Consider the following 16101-nt stretch of genomic DNA (forward strand, 5'->3'; position numbering starts at 1 on the left):
AGAAGTCACATTCTAGGTTCGAATCCCAGCTATGGTTGGTTAGTGATGAAACATTGAAACCTTTAGTATATGTGATTTTTTTTTTTTTGTCATTTAGTATGTGTGAGTCTGTGAGTGGATATGACCAAAAAAGAAAAAAAAGGTTTTTGATAATTCTTATAGCCCTTTGCCTTTTTATTTAGAAATTATATTGAAAACTTTGTTTGGTGATTGTTGTAGCCCTTTGCTTTTTATTTAGATAGAATAATGTTAGAGAATATTTTTTATAGTTAATATTAATTAATTTTTTTAAAATGATTTTATTTATCTTAAATTTTAGCCTCTAAATCATATCATTAACTATGCATCTTAAATTATAAATCATAAATCTTAAAGTTGACTAGTATTAATTAATTAAAAATTAGTTTTTTATATTTTTATTTAGAAATTATATTGAAAACTTCATTTGGTAATTGTTATAGCCTTTGATTCTTATTTAGAAATTATATTCAAAACTTTGTTTGGTAATCGTATTGATTAAGTATTTTGCTTCCAAGTAAAGAAAAAAAAGGAAGTAATTTGCCTCAATAAATATTGTCATGTTATATTAATTGCTTTAAATTGTAGGCAGTATTAAAAGTATGAGTAATGCAATGCTAGTGATGAACTTAAAGGCTACATTTGTTTAGCCACATAAAATACTGAGATAAAAATATAAACATACAAAATTATAATTGACAGATAAAATATAAGTAAAAATATTATGTCAAAAAATATTGAATTAATATATTTTGTATTTTTTTAAACAAAAACAATAATTTATTTTTTATTATTTTTATTAATTTTTCATAATTATATTTGTTATTATTATATTTTTTTAACTTTTTATATAAAAAAATAATAAATTAATTTTTTATTATTTATTCTAACTTATCACAAAAAAATATAAAAATATTAATTTTTATATGTCATGTTCTCAAATCTTGTCTTATCTAGTTTTTAAAAATTAAAACCAAATGCAGTAAAAAACTCAAAGCTCACCATACAACCTTCGTCTTCTTTTTTTCGGTCATAAACCTCCTTCTCAGAGGCCCATTCTAACATTGAGAGCTGGCCCATACAGGCCCATTACGAGGTCTCGTTCTCTCCCACGAGAGGGACAGAGAGACAGAGAGACATGCATCTCACAATGTTGAATTCTTGAAGCAGACTTGGCAAGTTGTTCATCAAGTCTACCCATATGTTTCTTCCTCTTCGCAATTCCCGATTCCCCAATAAATATTTATTTCTTCCAATCGAAATCTCCAATCCCTAAATAACAACAAAACCCCCCATTTCCCCCCTTCTTTATAAACCTCAAGCTCCAATTTTGTTTTTCCCTTTTTTCTATTTTTTTTTTAAATAGAGTTTTCAAGCACCCCATTGAATTTTTTCCCGGGAAACTAGAATCTGAGTAATTCTCCTTTCTACTGTGTTTTCATATCTTTTTAATCAAGGGTTTCGCCTTGAAGCTGTTTGATAATAAATCACAATGGGAAGACACGTGTTACTTTCACTTCTGTTGTTGTTGTTCCTTGTTTTTGATCCCTCTGATGCTTCCTTCGCTGGGGAACACAGAAATTTGGCGAATTCGGATGCAGAAGATGGTAACAAAACTGCGAAACCGGTGAGTTTTTTGGTTTTGTGCCCGTGTGTGTGTTTTGTGATGATATTTTTTAGCTTCGAATTGTGTTCCATTTTCCTCTTACTAGTGTTTGAATAAAGTTCTCTTCTTTAGGACCCTCCGTTGCCAAATAAGGAGAATTCAGATCCAAACCCTGTTGGTGGTGGAACAAAGAAGAACGAAAAGGAATCACCTTCCACCAATGCTAATAAAGCACCCGAAACGGGTGCAAAGGATTCCAATGGTAGTGATAACAGTAGTAAAACTAGTTCCGCAGCTCCGGCGCCTTTGCCCAAAGTGAAGGGTTCAAATGATCCTCAAAAGGAGAACAATAATACAGCTTCTCTAGCTGATAATAATGATGTTAAGGTCAATGAAGAAGGTGGTGCCAAGGGAAATGAAAAAGGCGATGGCAATGGAAACATAAAAGAGGGTGGTAAGGATAATGGAAATGAGGGTGGCAATGGCAAGGGAGAAGAGGGTAGCAAGGGTAATGGAGAACAAAGTGACAAGGGTAATGTTGGGCAAGGTGATAAGGGTAATGGAAAAGATGGTGGCAAGAGTAATGAAGAACAGGGTCACGCTGGTGATGGTGGCAAGAGTAACGTAGAACAAGGTGACGGGGGTAAGGGAAAAGATGTTGGCAAGGATAATGGAGAAAAAAGTGACAAGGGCAATGGAAAAGATGGTGACAAAGTTAAGGAAAATGATGGGGGTGACAAGGGTAATCAAGAAGAGAATAAGGGAAATGAGAGCAAAACTTATTCACAATCTACCACCACTGAGTCTTGTCGTGATCTGGGGAAGTGCACGGACAAAGGAGGCATGGTTGGTTGCATTTCCAAATTAGGTATTCATCTGGCTTTTGATCTTTTCATTAACTCTTACCAATCTTTGATGTCTTTATATTGGTTTTAATGTATGATGCAGTTGTTTTTTATTGTTCATTGTGTTAACTACTAACTGTTAGTCTAGGGTTAAGAGGATATACACCTTAAATAGAAAGTGATATAGAAAGAAAGAGTAATTTCCTTCTATAGAAAAGTTCTGCTTATTTTGAGGAAAGCTATATTAAACTGCTAGCCTGACTGGTTATTGTCAATGATATACACTGCTAAAACTTAACGGGGTGAAGTATAGGCAATGTAATGTGTAAGTCAACTCTACCTTGTGGAATTTAATTCTAATGGAAGAAGTGATCAAACTCCGAATTACTTGGTTCTAGAGGCTTGGTAACATATGAATCCATTAGATGAAGGCTCATGAAATGCTCAATAGATACAAAAGGTAAATGTAATTGAAAAGTAAATGTTGCTAATAAAGTCACCCACTTTGTGGTCATAAATTGGAAAAATTATTGGACAATATATTTGGTGGATTGGCGTTGACTTTTGGAATCATAAATCATTGTATGAGAAACAACTCAAAGGTTGCTTGAAGAGCTGTGTATTTGAATGCAAAGCTCTTGATTATACTTTCAGAACACACTAGTTTTCAACTTTAATACAAGAAAATGGAAGCTAAATTTCAATTATTTGCTGTTCTTTTAGGGAAAATTTTGGAAAATAATGACTTGAACTTGAAGATCACAAAGATGTATGTAGTATGCTGAAATCCCAAAACCAAACTTTTGAATTTAACAGTGTTTCAAATTTCTCAACTGATTTTCCAAAAGTTCCTGTGTTATTTCCCTCACTGATTCAGAAGTTTAGTCTTTTTAAGTTTCCATTAAATGTGCAGACTTTGATGTGTATTTATGACAAACTCAGATTCTCATGGTCTAGTGTCTGGCAAGTTTAAACCTATGCAAAATTTAAATTGTTCTGAATAATTCTTAGTTTGTCTAAAAAGATTTTTTGAACTAATTCAATATAGAGCTTTGTTCTGTATGTCGAGTTTCGGGTGTTTAGGGAAAGGGAATAGAGTTAAGGAAACTTGTAACTAAGATAAACTCATAAGTATAAAACCAACTCTATTATATTTGATATGAGATTTAACTAGTTAGTTTGGATATGGAAGCTGACTAATGTGACTATGAAAGATCAAAATCTGGTATTGCGAAATTGAAATTGCCTGAAACAACATTTAAAAAAGTGGTGCAATTGTTCCAAGTTTTTCATCTCTTTGTTGCACACATCCCCTTCTTTCCCTCCATGACCTAACCATAATACCTATTGCATGTAGTCTAGTGGATCCACCATTTGTTAAAGAATTTAGATCATGTAACCTCTAAATAAACTTCAGAAAGTTGCAAGAAAGGAATTCTTGCTAAAAATATTTGCAGTTTAAGAATAATTCACAGGTCAACCTTGTTAACAGTTTTCAAAATAATAATTAACACGTGACCATTGTTGGCTATTAACCAGTTGGTTTCTAAATTGTAAACTGGAATTATAAGAAAATAAAATACAAATACAAATGAACTCATCTAAGTGGTGGATCTTGCTCATGAACTAGGACAAATTTTCTCCCAAGAGGTCTAATAAGGGTTAGTAGATACGTATGATCCCATTCACCTTTATTTTGGAAATTATTGTGTATGACACGAGGATTGCTAAATTTGCTAATTGCTAGTACTAGTTTTACCTGTGTTTAATCAGTCTATCTGATCTACTTGCTTTTGGAACTATAACCATTAGGGTTTCTGTGAATTTGTGGCCTTTTGGTCCTTGATCAGGATGTGATGAAACAGAGCAAGCAATGGTGCTGCATACACCACTAAAATTTAGATGTTATTCATTTATAGGAGATTCTTTCATAACAGGAATGGTGCTTTTCGTTTTCTTTTTCAAATGATATGTTTTCCTTGATAATAACAAGAATGTGAATTGTTTTCAAAATTTTGGATTTTTGAGTAGTAAATGACTAAATGGTAAAGATAAGAGAGGGTTTTTGTTTTTTTTTTGGGGGGGGGGGGGGGGGAGGGGGGGGAGGTATAGGTTTTTTTTTGGGCCATGTTCTTCACATGATTTAAAAAACAGAAAACAACGTGAAAAATCTGTGTCATTGTTGAATAAAAGGAAAATTTTCATCTGGGCAAAAAACTGAACAAATAAAAAAACACCTGTTATTAAGCCTTAACGGGTACCTTCATCGCATGAAAGCGAAGATTACTAAAGAAGCCTCCTTATATATACTCCCTGCATTTCATATTTGATTTGTCATGTTAACTTTCTGGCACATTTATAAATATTAAAATATCTCTATTTATCTAGAAACATGAATTTATAAATGTAACAGCAAGTTATAATGACTTATCGATATGGAATGCAAGGAGTAATTCAAAAGGTTTCATTCAATTACCTTTGGTATTGTAGTATTGGTTTCATAAAATTCAACAATATAAATTCATTTGCATTTATGTTCCTCGGAAAAATTACCAGATCCAAGATATGTGGTTGTTCTCCTTCATAATGGAGGATCTGACACCATCAAAGTGAAGCTTAATGAAGGTAATGTTGAAGGCATTGAAGTCGGCATACAGAAAACAGTGAAGGTACTAATCATCTAGTCAATTTTTATCTTGAGCCGGCTTATCTTTTCCTTCATATTGATGTTTTTATTTATTTTTCAAGGTGCGTTTTTCATCTTTATACTCCTTCCCACTCCAATATGAATCATAGCTGGAACTCATTGTAATAAAACATGGTATATTAACAATATTCTGCAAACATTTGTTTTGGCATATTTTGGAAAAAAGACGTGGTTCGTGTTAGGGAAACTGATTGTTAAATAGTTTATGGCATGGATCAAATATGGAAAACTGATTTATGATTGGGCATTGTGGTGTAATATGATCAATGTAGCCATTCCTCTACTTAGTGAAACAAGGCTTAGTTGTTGTTAAATAGATTATTATTTGAATCAAGGTCATCATTTGCAGAACTCCGTAGGTTATGAAATTGCAGAATATTATGATTCATTCGGATGCAGAGTTATTAAATTATGGATTATAGTGGAATCAGTGACCGTTACTCTATTTATCTTAGGGGTAAGGAAGAGAAACAAGGTTGTCTAGGAACATTGAAGAACAAGAACTAAAGAAAAAAGTTTTGATGTTTTTAACCATTCCAAATTTACAGTCTTCTTAAAACTTTGTTAGTATTATTGGTGCTGCCTGTGAAGCTTAATTTTCAATAAATCACAGTCAAAATTCCATTTGTTTTCCTTATTTCCGATACTGTAACCATCAAGAATTTAACCATTTCCTTTATTTTGCATTTCATTCTGTTCAATCCACCAAACTTATTATTACCCTCCTGAGCTACTGAAATTATTGAATTCAATTCTTCTGTAAATGATTTCTGATTAAATGCTTGTTTAAATCCACTGATGGTAAGAAACCAATTAATGTACAAACTTTATTATAAGTAAGCCTTAAATTAGTAAGTTGATAATGGCATTCTCCTCCAAAGTCGTCTTCAAAAGTTAATCCTGAGGCACACTAACAAATCCCGGTGGATATGCCACCACATCTCAACATCTTTAGAATAAATTTATGACTAGAAACTCTTCACTGCTTTCTTGATTAAGTGTAAGATTTGCATTTCTCTTACTATTTGCAATTTGCTCTCCGTTGTCAGGTTAACATTACACTAGCTACTAATGGAAGAACCCAACTGACTTTCAATGCTGGAAAAGGAGATTGTGTGCTTCTGCTTCATATGGGTATTCCTAAACCCAAAGGGGATTTTCCTATTCACTTTCCTTCTCGTGATAAAATTTTAACACCAGTCAACGGCGCTTATTTTCTCATAGTGGCAGTAGTAGTTCTTGGAGGGACATGGGGTTGCTGCAAATTCGGGAAGAAGCGACGTGGCGAGGTCCCATACCAAGAGCTTGAAATGGCAATGCCTGAGACTGTTGCAGCCGCAGCCAATGACATTGAATCTGCTGAAGGTTGGGATCAGGTCTGGGATGATGATTGGGATGACGATGTGGCAGTGAAGTCGCCGGGCACGCGTCATGTGGGCAGCATCTCGGCGAATGGCCTTACTGCTAGATCATCAAACAAAGATGGATGGGAAGATAATTGGGATGATTAATTAGTTTTTAGCAGCATGCAAAAGACAACTAGAGGAGAGGGATATGAACATCAAAGTGTGATAGGAGGAGGGTGGATGCAGAAAACAAAGGTGAAAGTAACATTTGAGTTGTAGGGTAAGATTCAGGATTGACAAATATGATTGATGGGGACTTAACTTTGATGCATGTCAAAGCAAAGGGACGGCAAAAAAGGAAAGTGTGTGTAACAGTTTTTTACACATTGGATTGTTAATATTGGAAGTGTAGTAGTGAATACCCTGTGGCCTACTAGAGAGACAAAAGGAATCTGTAAATCAAATTATAGGAGGTAAAGAATATTTTTGTTCCCTTTATAAAATCCATACATATCTCTATACCTTTTTTGTGAACTCATGCAAACAATGTAAGTTAAAAACTGTTTTTTTGGGTTACTTTTGGAGATCAGGTTTCTCTATTCACAGGTGTTTGGAGTAAAATATCAAATATGTAGTAGTGGATATTGTTAGAATCTGCATTGAATGTGTGCTCTAAGAGCATACAATACCTAGGGGTGAATGATGGTAAAATGGTGAGTAAATAGTCATTTTTCACCCGGAAAAAATTACAATTTTGATAAAATAGAATTCAAAGATGCAAGTGACAAAATGACTTTCAAAGATATGTTTTATTTGACAAAATAAATCAAATATATATAAGTATACAAGTAATTGACTAAATATTTGGTTCAGTTTGTCAAACTGAACATATAATTTTGGTGGGATGGGGGTCATTTTATTATTATATCTTTTAAAGTTTGTTTTGTCAAAATTATAATCTTTCAAGGATGAAACTGGTTATTTATTCTTAGTATATAGTTGGATATTTTGCACTTTATTCCTTACCAATGTACCCTATCTTGGTTCGTGGCTTAAAGATTAGTAAACGGATGATAGATCTTTGGTTCATCCAAGTTAAAGATTTTCAAGTTATCATTTGAAAATTCCCATCCTTTGTGAATGGGATTCCACTAAACATTACCCAAATGTATCTGCTTCATTAACCCTAATTTAGTATTAGACCAAGAACAAAACCAGGGAAGAACACTATCTTCAAAATATATTCAGAACAAAAGATTTCAAATCGTTTATTACAAAGATTAGTGTATGATTTTCATTTGAATATCCTAAAGTTAGTGTTTGTATGATACACATAAGATTCAAATAGTTTGAAACATAGAGCAATGATATATCATTTGAAATGCACTCATGCACACTCTATGTCATCACTCTTTGGCTCTCTTTGTTTCTCTTTCTCATCTACGCATGCTTATTTAGAAAGGCATACGCACCTAAGAATAATTATGGTTCCATGCACTACTTTATTCTTCTTCAAGGCCAAGACTGAGTTTGTTAATCGTGTCTCCACAAAGTAAAACCCAAATGTGGGAGCAATACACAAATAAATAATGTATTGCACACATTTGAACAGATCATGTAGCACATGCAATCATGCATGATAGTACTCTAGATAGATTTGGAGATTTATTTATTTATTGTTATTGGATGGGACCAAAATTTAGAGTTTTAGAGACCCATAATTTGAGAGTTTATTCTAGTATGCGTGTATAAAAGCATATTTTAAGGATATCATAAAAGAAAATATTTTATTGTATTCTTAAAATACGTTCTTATAATACATATTAGATAAATTCATATATATAAACAAAAAAGATTATGCAAAAAATTTAAAAGTATATTATTTTTTCCTTCATCCTCAATTTTTATGTTTGTGACAGACTTAGACTCATCTACATATTTGGTGTTAGACAATATAAAACCTAAAATGCCAAGATTTTGTTTTATAGAATGTATTTGTTAGAAAGAGCAAGCTTATGACAAGGTTATATTTGATTTTAATTTTTAAGTGTTACACTCAACAAAAGTCTTACCAACCGGATTAGTTAAAACGTTTAGCTTAAGGCACAATAAAAATACAAAATAAAAATTTGTTAGGCCATAATTTAGTTTGAATGTAGATAATCCGTAACCACAATGATAACACTCATCTACATGTTTCTATTTTACATTTGGACATATTATTCATCTTAGTATAGTATATTATTTGTAGCGTAAGGTTAAATCAATAAGCTACATCATCAAACTTTTTAAATTTTAATTCTTTTGTGTGAAGAGAACAATGGGGGGAAAGTGTTCATTGTTGGAAGTGGAACATGGCATGATTACAGTGCACTGCACCAAACGTTGCCGTTTGAAAAAGCTTTTTAGTTGGTGCTCCTTTTTAGGGCATCTTTGTGTTGTGCTTTCATTATGTCCACCAAGAACCATGAACCCTACTTCATAAGGTTTTCTCATTTACAACAATGCATTTATTTAGCATATTATTTTAAAATGGATTTAGCCAAATTTGGACTGTTCAATGTATTGAAAATTTGCTAATTTTATGTTTTTATTTTTTAATAATTAATAATTTATTTGCGATACTCTTAATTAGTGTCTTTAAAACACTTATTAGCAAAATCCTTTTAAAGTTACAAGAGACATTGATCTCGTAATTTTGATATATATGATTACAATGTTTTTTTTCAATGAATATGTTTATAAAAATTGAATTTTTTTTAGGATATTTTTCAGAAAAAATTATTACTATAAAAGTTTTGCTAATTTATGTCATAAAGGCATGTGTTAAGTATATCATAAAAAAAATATTTTATAAAAATTATTACAAAATTAATTTTTCTTTTACGTTTTTAATGTATTAAATATATTAAAAGTATTAATTTTTATTATTATTATATTTTTAAAATGTACTCTTAAGACACAAATTAGTTAAATCTTACTATAATACTACTAATCAGTATGTTTATCAAAAATTAAATTTTTTTTAGGGTATTTTCGAAAAGATTATACTACATTACTACTTAGCACGTATTCAATAATTTAGTTTAAGAAAAGATAGTAGTAAGATACACATGTTTAAGGTCTCAATACTTTCACAAAAGTTATACATGAAACAATATTTTATAGTATCATATAAGATATAATTATTAAAATTAATTACAAGCACAAACTGAAATGCCAGTCCCTGAGGGTCAAGTTAACTACTTAACTATTATTGTATTTTTTTTTTTTTATAATGCTAAAGTTCTCCCCAACCTGGTGTGGAACGTTTTACTAAGATAAAGAAAAGAATTAATGCGAGTTTAAAGTGTCAATAAAGCAAAAGAGTGCTTTTTGCCTTTACCATTTCTTTTTCTTCCTCCTTCCCTGTTTCCAGCATTATTTGCAGTAGTGGCTCACATTTTATTTTCTTTTTATAAAAAAATAAATGCGCATTACATGTGAGAGACATAATATCAATTTAAAAGTTTATATCTCATTTATTAATAAATAAAAATATAAAATGCAAATTAATAACTTATATAATATCTCTTTTTCAGAAAAAACCACATTTAATCAAATAGATTAGAATGTTCTATAAATATCGAAACCAACATTTAATCAAATAGTAAATAGATTGAATTAATACAATGCTCTATAGAATTGCATGATTAGATAACAACACTTTTTATCCAAGTTAAACAATGCGCCGCAGAGCACTTAGCTTTGTTCCCTTTTGCTTTTGGTTTTATTTCTAAATCTCAAGTTTGGCTTCACATGTGAATTGAAACTAAAAAAGCAACTTGTTTGGCATTTTTATTCGGATTTTTTTTTTATATAATTTAATTTTAATATTGATTCAATTAAATTCATCTTTTTGAATAATTATTCATACAATGAATAAAAATAGTTCTTTTTTCATATATGATAATACGTAGTTAAATGTACGTGTAAACTTTTTATACATTAACCTGTGATTCAAAATAAAATTAAAAAATAAATGATTCCTTAACACCTAGAATTGCATTAGAGTTTCCCCCTTTAAAGTCAAGAACACACTAATCAAATTCACATTTTCATCATTGACAATGATACCTTTCATATTTGATTTGTACAAGCTTCCACATTTTTGAGTCATACCCCAGATGTGAAAAGATGTGATCCTTGAAAATGTGGAATTACCTTTATTCAAATCAAATATAAACTAATTGAATGAATCAATATTCCTTTTTCACTAGTTTTGCGATACTCATAAGTAGTAACTAGTAAGGACATGATGAAACATAGAAAAAATGCACCAAATACTTTAATGCAATCTATCATCTAAAAGAAAAATTGTGGTTAAAAGATATCATTCTGTTTAACTCTTGAACTGGTGAAGAAAAATCCAGCAATACAAAGTGAGATGACCAAAAAATAAAAGGAAAATAAATCTGGTAAAAAAAATACAAAAAATTGCAACAACTTAAACAAAGGAAAGTTTTGGTTGAAAATTCTTTGCATGTGTATAGCTTCAAACTGGATTGTTCTTCACCAATTACTGCAATACTGTTCTTGTTTTCCTGAAATCACTGCATCAAAATTCATTCTAACTCCTCTTGTCCTTCTGAAGGGCATTGGATTAACTCTAGTATGTTGATTACCTCGGCCATATCCGGCCGGTTCGACGGCACTTGTGAGGCACAAATCAACCCCAATTTGATCACAGGAATCGCTTCTTCGGCTGCGAAATTACCAAGTAGCCTCCCATCAACACATTGCTCAACCTTGCCTTCCTCCAATGCACCTCTCACCATGTCACAAAGAACAACCACATCATCCTCCATGTATTCCACAGGCCTTCTTCCAGTCACCACCTCAAGAACAAGGATTCCAAAGCCATACACATCACATTTCTCGGTTATCTTAACTGTTCGGCAAGCAAACTCCGGAGCCATGTAGCCGAGCGCGCTTTGAATTTTGCTGCTCAAAACACAATGGTCTAGCATTGGCAATAGCTTTACTAGGCCATAGTCTCCTATTTTCGCCTCGCTGGAACAATCAATCAGTACATTGGTTGACTTAAGATTGTAATGGATTATGTCCATCTGGTGCAAATGAGCTAACCCTTTTGCCATGCCGAGAATAATCCGGAACCTTTGTCTCCAAGAAAAGACATCTTTGCTGTTATTATCATCATGGAGGAGTTTATGCAAACTCCCTTTGGATAAGTACTCATAAATGAGAAGCTGCAAAGATGAAGTCCAGTAATAGCCTTCGAGTGTCACCAGGTTTTGGTGTCTAACCTTGCCGAGATTTTTCACTTCCCTTTCAAAGTCATCTTGGGACTTGATCAAACTGGACACTGTAAGCTTCTTGATTGCAACAGAGTGGCCGTCTCGAAGGACAGTGCGATAAACAACTCCGAATCCTCCACGGCCAATTTCACTGTCTTTATTAAGAAGATTATGAGCTCCATCTGCAAAGTCTGCATCACCAGAAAACATGACAAGCTTGCCATAGTTTGGATCATTTTCGGGCGAACCACTATAGTCCTCACCACCAGAGAATGCAAACTGAGCAGCCGAACGAGCCATTGAATTGCGCACATGAATGTTTAAGACTGTAATAGCCACCACACCAACGGCTATAAAAGCAGCTGCTCCTATAGCAATAAGAGCTGAGATACTGAGTATGATCTTATGATGGCGATTCTGGGCCGAAATGCTGGAGTTGGAACTTGAAGAATTCGGGTTTAAGACAATAGGTTTCGGGTGGTCGGATGGACAGGATTGATTGACAACAGAACCACATAACAATGAGTTGCCGGAGACAGATGAGGGTGAGATGGTGTTGAAGAATCCACCCACTGGTAGCTCACCTTGAAGCTGGTTGTAGGATACATTAAAACCAAGAAGGTGCGAAAGATTTGTAAGCTCCTTCGGTAAACCTCCAGAGACTTCATTCCATGACAAATCAACATATTGAAGATTGGTGAGGTTTGCAATTGATGCTGGGATTGAACCAGTAAGCTTGTTGTGAGAAAGTATCCTGTACAATTCAATTGAAATGCATAACCAAACAAATCAATGTATGTTATATAGAGTAAGGCATCAAAGATTGAAACTATGGTTTTTGAAAGCTTACAAAGATGTTAAAGATGAACACTTGTCGATTTCGGCTGGAATTCTCCCACTTAGGAAGTTCCTTTGTAGCCTCAATTCACTGAGTGAACTTGCACCTTGAATTTCAGAAGGAATGCTTCCATTAATCTTGTTGTCACTCAAATCAAGAATGTACAAAGATTTGAGTTCTCCTATGGTCACAGGAATCGAGCCAGAGATATTGTTGCCGGAAACATTCAACACTTGCAAACTGCTAAGGTTCCCAATGCCATATGGAAGCTCACCAGAAAATGCATTGGATGACAAATCCAACACTTCAAGATCATGGAAAGGTGAACCTTGCAAACCCATTATGAATATCCACCAAGGAATATGGCCTGAAAATTCATTCTGGCTTATGTCGAATGTCGAAAGCTTAGAACAATTCGCCATCGAAAACGGCAAGTTTCTTGTGAACTGATTCCTGGACAAATTCAACCTAAGCAGTGAGTCTAAATTCCCTAATGATTTCGGAATCCAACCGGAAAGTTCATTAGCTGAAAGATCCAAAATCTCTAGACTTTTCAACCCTCCAATCCAATCAGGAATGGTTCCAGTGAGGGAATTTCTCTGCAAACTGAGTGATGTGCATGAAGTGAGTCTTTGCATTGACTCAGGAAGTTCCCCAGAGAGAAAATTACCACTCAAATCCACTGATTTCAAAACCAAGCACCCTCCAATTTCTTCAGGAATCTTTCCACTAAAGTGATTATTCTGCAAATTCAACTCCCTCAAATCATACAGATTCTTAATTCCCTCAGGAATCTCTCCTTCAAGCAAGTTATTTGACAGATCAAATGACTGTATTGCCCTCAAGAACCACACCCCAGATGGCAATATACCAGAAATTTGATTGTATGAAAAGTTAACATTCACCAATGTGGAGCATGAGCTCAAGGAATCAGGAACCTTACCTGCTATGTTGCACAAATAAGAATATTAGTACTGAATATGATAGTAGTATTTGATGCATATAGTGATAAACAAGTAAAATTGAAGCATATGAGCATCATATCTGACCTGTGAGGTTGTTCTTGGCAAAGGAAACTGTTCTAAGAGAGCCACATTGGTTGAAGAACCCTTCAGGGATTGAACCAGAGAGATTGTTGTCACTAAAGTCAACAACTTGCAATCCACCAAGTGATGAAGGAAGATCAGGGTTTATGGTGCCAGTGAAGTTGTTCCTTGCAAGTGAGAGAATCTTTAGATTTTGAAGCCTCAAGAGTCCTCTATCAACATGGCCAGAAAGAGAGAAACCATCAAGAACAAGGGAATTGACCCTTTTTGTTGAAAGGTCACAATCCACACCATCCCAATTGCAAGGGGTTAAATCATCTTCATTCCATGAAGAAAGTTTACCCTTTGGATCATCCAAACCGGCTTTGAATACAATCAAACCCAAAACATCATCATTGAATGAAGTGTCATCAGATAGCACTGGTTTTGGTGAAGTAAAAAGAATCAGAAACAGTAGTAGGAATATGCAATATGATTGCACCTTCATTTTCATAGTGTGATCTATGTATCTAACAGAATTAAGGGAAAGTTTTTCTCAAATTCCAAAGGAATTGAAAAACACTAACATTTTCTTTCAACAATGAAGAAGAAAAAGAAGGTTTGGTAGGAACAGCATATGCACCACCAAACAAGACCAAACAACAAACCAAACAGCCTCAAACAAAAAAGGAGGGAAGTTTCTTCTGAGCCAAAAAAGGAGTGTTCAAAGGACAACAAGCTATATAGAAAGGAGACACTATGGATGAAGAATTTCTGCAAGAATCCAAAATATCACAGTGGATGTATATATATAATAGTAATAAACAAAAAGAGAAGATCACAAAATTCACAAAGGAACAAAAGGGAAAGAGAGAAGGAAGAGAAATACTAAGGATTAGACAGAAACCATGTGGAAAAGAGAGAAATAAAACAAACAAAGTAAAGCAGAGCAAGTCCAACAAACTCTCCTTTTAACACTTTTCTCTTTTTTTTTTTTCTCTTAACTATTCAGAATTTTCAAATCCCGTCCATTCAAAAAAGAAGAACACAACACTCACATGGTACTATAACATGAATGCGTTCCCACTTTCCAGGAAGTAAGAAGAAGAAGAAGAACACACACACTCAGAGAAAAGGAACCAAATTCTATAAGGAAATCGCATAAGCAAAAATGGGTGTTGCCGAGTTGAGCTTCTTATGCAATAAAAAGAAGAAAATTTTGATTTTTATTCTCATATTCTTTTTTCTGCTTTTTTCATTGTTACAGTGGGAAGTGATTTAATAAGCTAGCAGGGAATTGGGTGAAAGAGTGAAGAAGAAGGTATAAAGAATTTAATGATGGTTAGGAAGAAGGGGGTGCCTCGGGGTTGGAGAAGCCATTAAAGCAGCCAGTGTTGGATTGGGCAGAGTTGCAGTTTTCAGCTTGAAATTGAAATGAAGCAAGAGTGAAGAGCTTGAAGCATGTGTGTGCATTATGGCAGTCAGAGAAAAAGCATAATAATAATAATAATAATAATAATAAATAGTAGTGATTATTTAATGGAGAGATGTGTGTGTTTCTATTAAAGAGAAGCGAGGTTGGTGTCAGAGAGAGAGAGAGAGTAAAGTAAAGTGAAGTGAAGCATTTAAAGCTTCCAACGTCCAAAGAGAGAGAAAGAGAGTAGCATTAACCCCTTTTACGGTTTCTGATCTTTCTCTCTCTCATTCTCACTAGGAATAGTGGAATACACAAATAATTTCTATCCGAACTTTCTAACTCTCTAATAAATTAATAGCTGTATTTAATATTATTATTTTAGTTTCTAAAAATTTAACTTTTCATAACATAATCTTAAAATTGATATTCTGAATTTTCAAAATTTATATTTATTTGATAAAATAATACATCAAATATAAAGAGAATATTTCATAAAAGTATGAAAAATTATATGTCATAAAGAAGGTATGAAAAATAGTCTAGATATTGAATTTTGTTTAATTTTTTATTCATGTACACTTTTTAAACATTTATATAAATTTTTTTGCAAAACAATTGATGAAATACATGAGTCATTTGATACTTATAAAAAAATATATTCCAAATTCAAATCATCAATATCAAAATGATATTTTTTTTATGGTTAATTACGATTTTGATTTTTAAGATATAGGTCGAAATTTTTTTGTTATCAACCTTTTTTTGTATACAAAATGATCCTTAAGGTTTAACTTAATTTTAATATTGTTCCTAAAATTTAACATGATTTTAAATTTTTGGCGACGGAAACGAAGGCAGGGGTAGATCATTGACAACTTCTTCTGCTTCTTCCCTTTCCTCCTCTTCTTCTTTCTTCTTCTTCCCTTCTCCTTTCGCAAGAGAAGAAACACTCTCTTTCTCTTCTTTTTTTATTATTTTATAATTTTTTTATTATGGATAATT

At 33.0% G+C, this 16101-nt stretch overlaps 2 protein-coding genes across 2 annotated transcripts; one reads left to right on the forward strand and one right to left on the reverse strand.

Moving 5' to 3' along the window:
- The first annotated feature begins 1081 nt into the window (after positions 1-1081).
- On the forward strand, positions 1082-7121 carry LOC112743847 (uncharacterized). Its single transcript, XM_025793224.3, has 4 exons — positions 1082-1645; positions 1757-2492; positions 5026-5138; positions 6226-7121. The coding sequence occupies exons 1-4, from the start codon at positions 1511-1513 to the stop codon at positions 6685-6687; spliced, it is 1446 nt and encodes a 481-aa protein (XP_025649009.1). The 5' UTR covers positions 1082-1510; the 3' UTR covers positions 6688-7121.
- Positions 7122-10878: 3757 nt separating this feature from the next.
- Positions 10879-15379, reverse strand: LOC112743848 (uncharacterized). The gene is made up of 3 exons (XM_025793225.3): positions 13707-15379; positions 12670-13600; positions 10879-12573 (listed from the first exon to the last, which is right to left on the reverse strand). The coding sequence occupies exons 1-3, from the start codon at positions 14194-14196 to the stop codon at positions 11127-11129; spliced, it is 2868 nt and encodes a 955-aa protein (XP_025649010.1). The 5' UTR covers positions 14197-15379; the 3' UTR covers positions 10879-11126.
- Positions 15380-16101: the final 722 nt, after the last annotated feature.

This window comes from Arachis hypogaea, chromosome 14 (assembly GCF_003086295.3).
Source record: "Arachis hypogaea cultivar Tifrunner chromosome 14, arahy.Tifrunner.gnm2.J5K5, whole genome shotgun sequence".
In the NCBI taxonomy this organism is placed as follows: Eukaryota; Viridiplantae; Streptophyta; class Magnoliopsida; order Fabales; family Fabaceae; genus Arachis; species Arachis hypogaea.

Coding starts and splice junctions, on each gene's coding strand:
- LOC112743848 (XM_025793225.3), bottom strand. CDS start 14,196: ATGAAAATGAAGGTGCAATCATATTGCATATTCCTACTACTGTTTCTG. Junction 13,601..13,706: donor TGCCAAGAACAACCTCACAG/GTCAGATATGAT, acceptor GCAACATAGCAG/GTAAGGTTCCTGATTCCTTG. Junction 12,574..12,669: donor TGTTCATCTTTAACATCTTT/GTAAGCTTTCAA, acceptor TGAATTGTACAG/GATACTTTCTCACAACAAGC.
- LOC112743847 (XM_025793224.3), top strand. CDS start 1,511: ATGGGAAGACACGTGTTACTTTCACTTCTGTTGTTGTTGTTCCTTGTT. Junction 1,646..1,756: donor GTAACAAAACTGCGAAACCG/GTGAGTTTTTTG, acceptor TCTCTTCTTTAG/GACCCTCCGTTGCCAAATAA. Junction 2,493..5,025: donor TGGTTGCATTTCCAAATTAG/GTATTCATCTGG, acceptor AAAAATTACCAG/ATCCAAGATATGTGGTTGTT.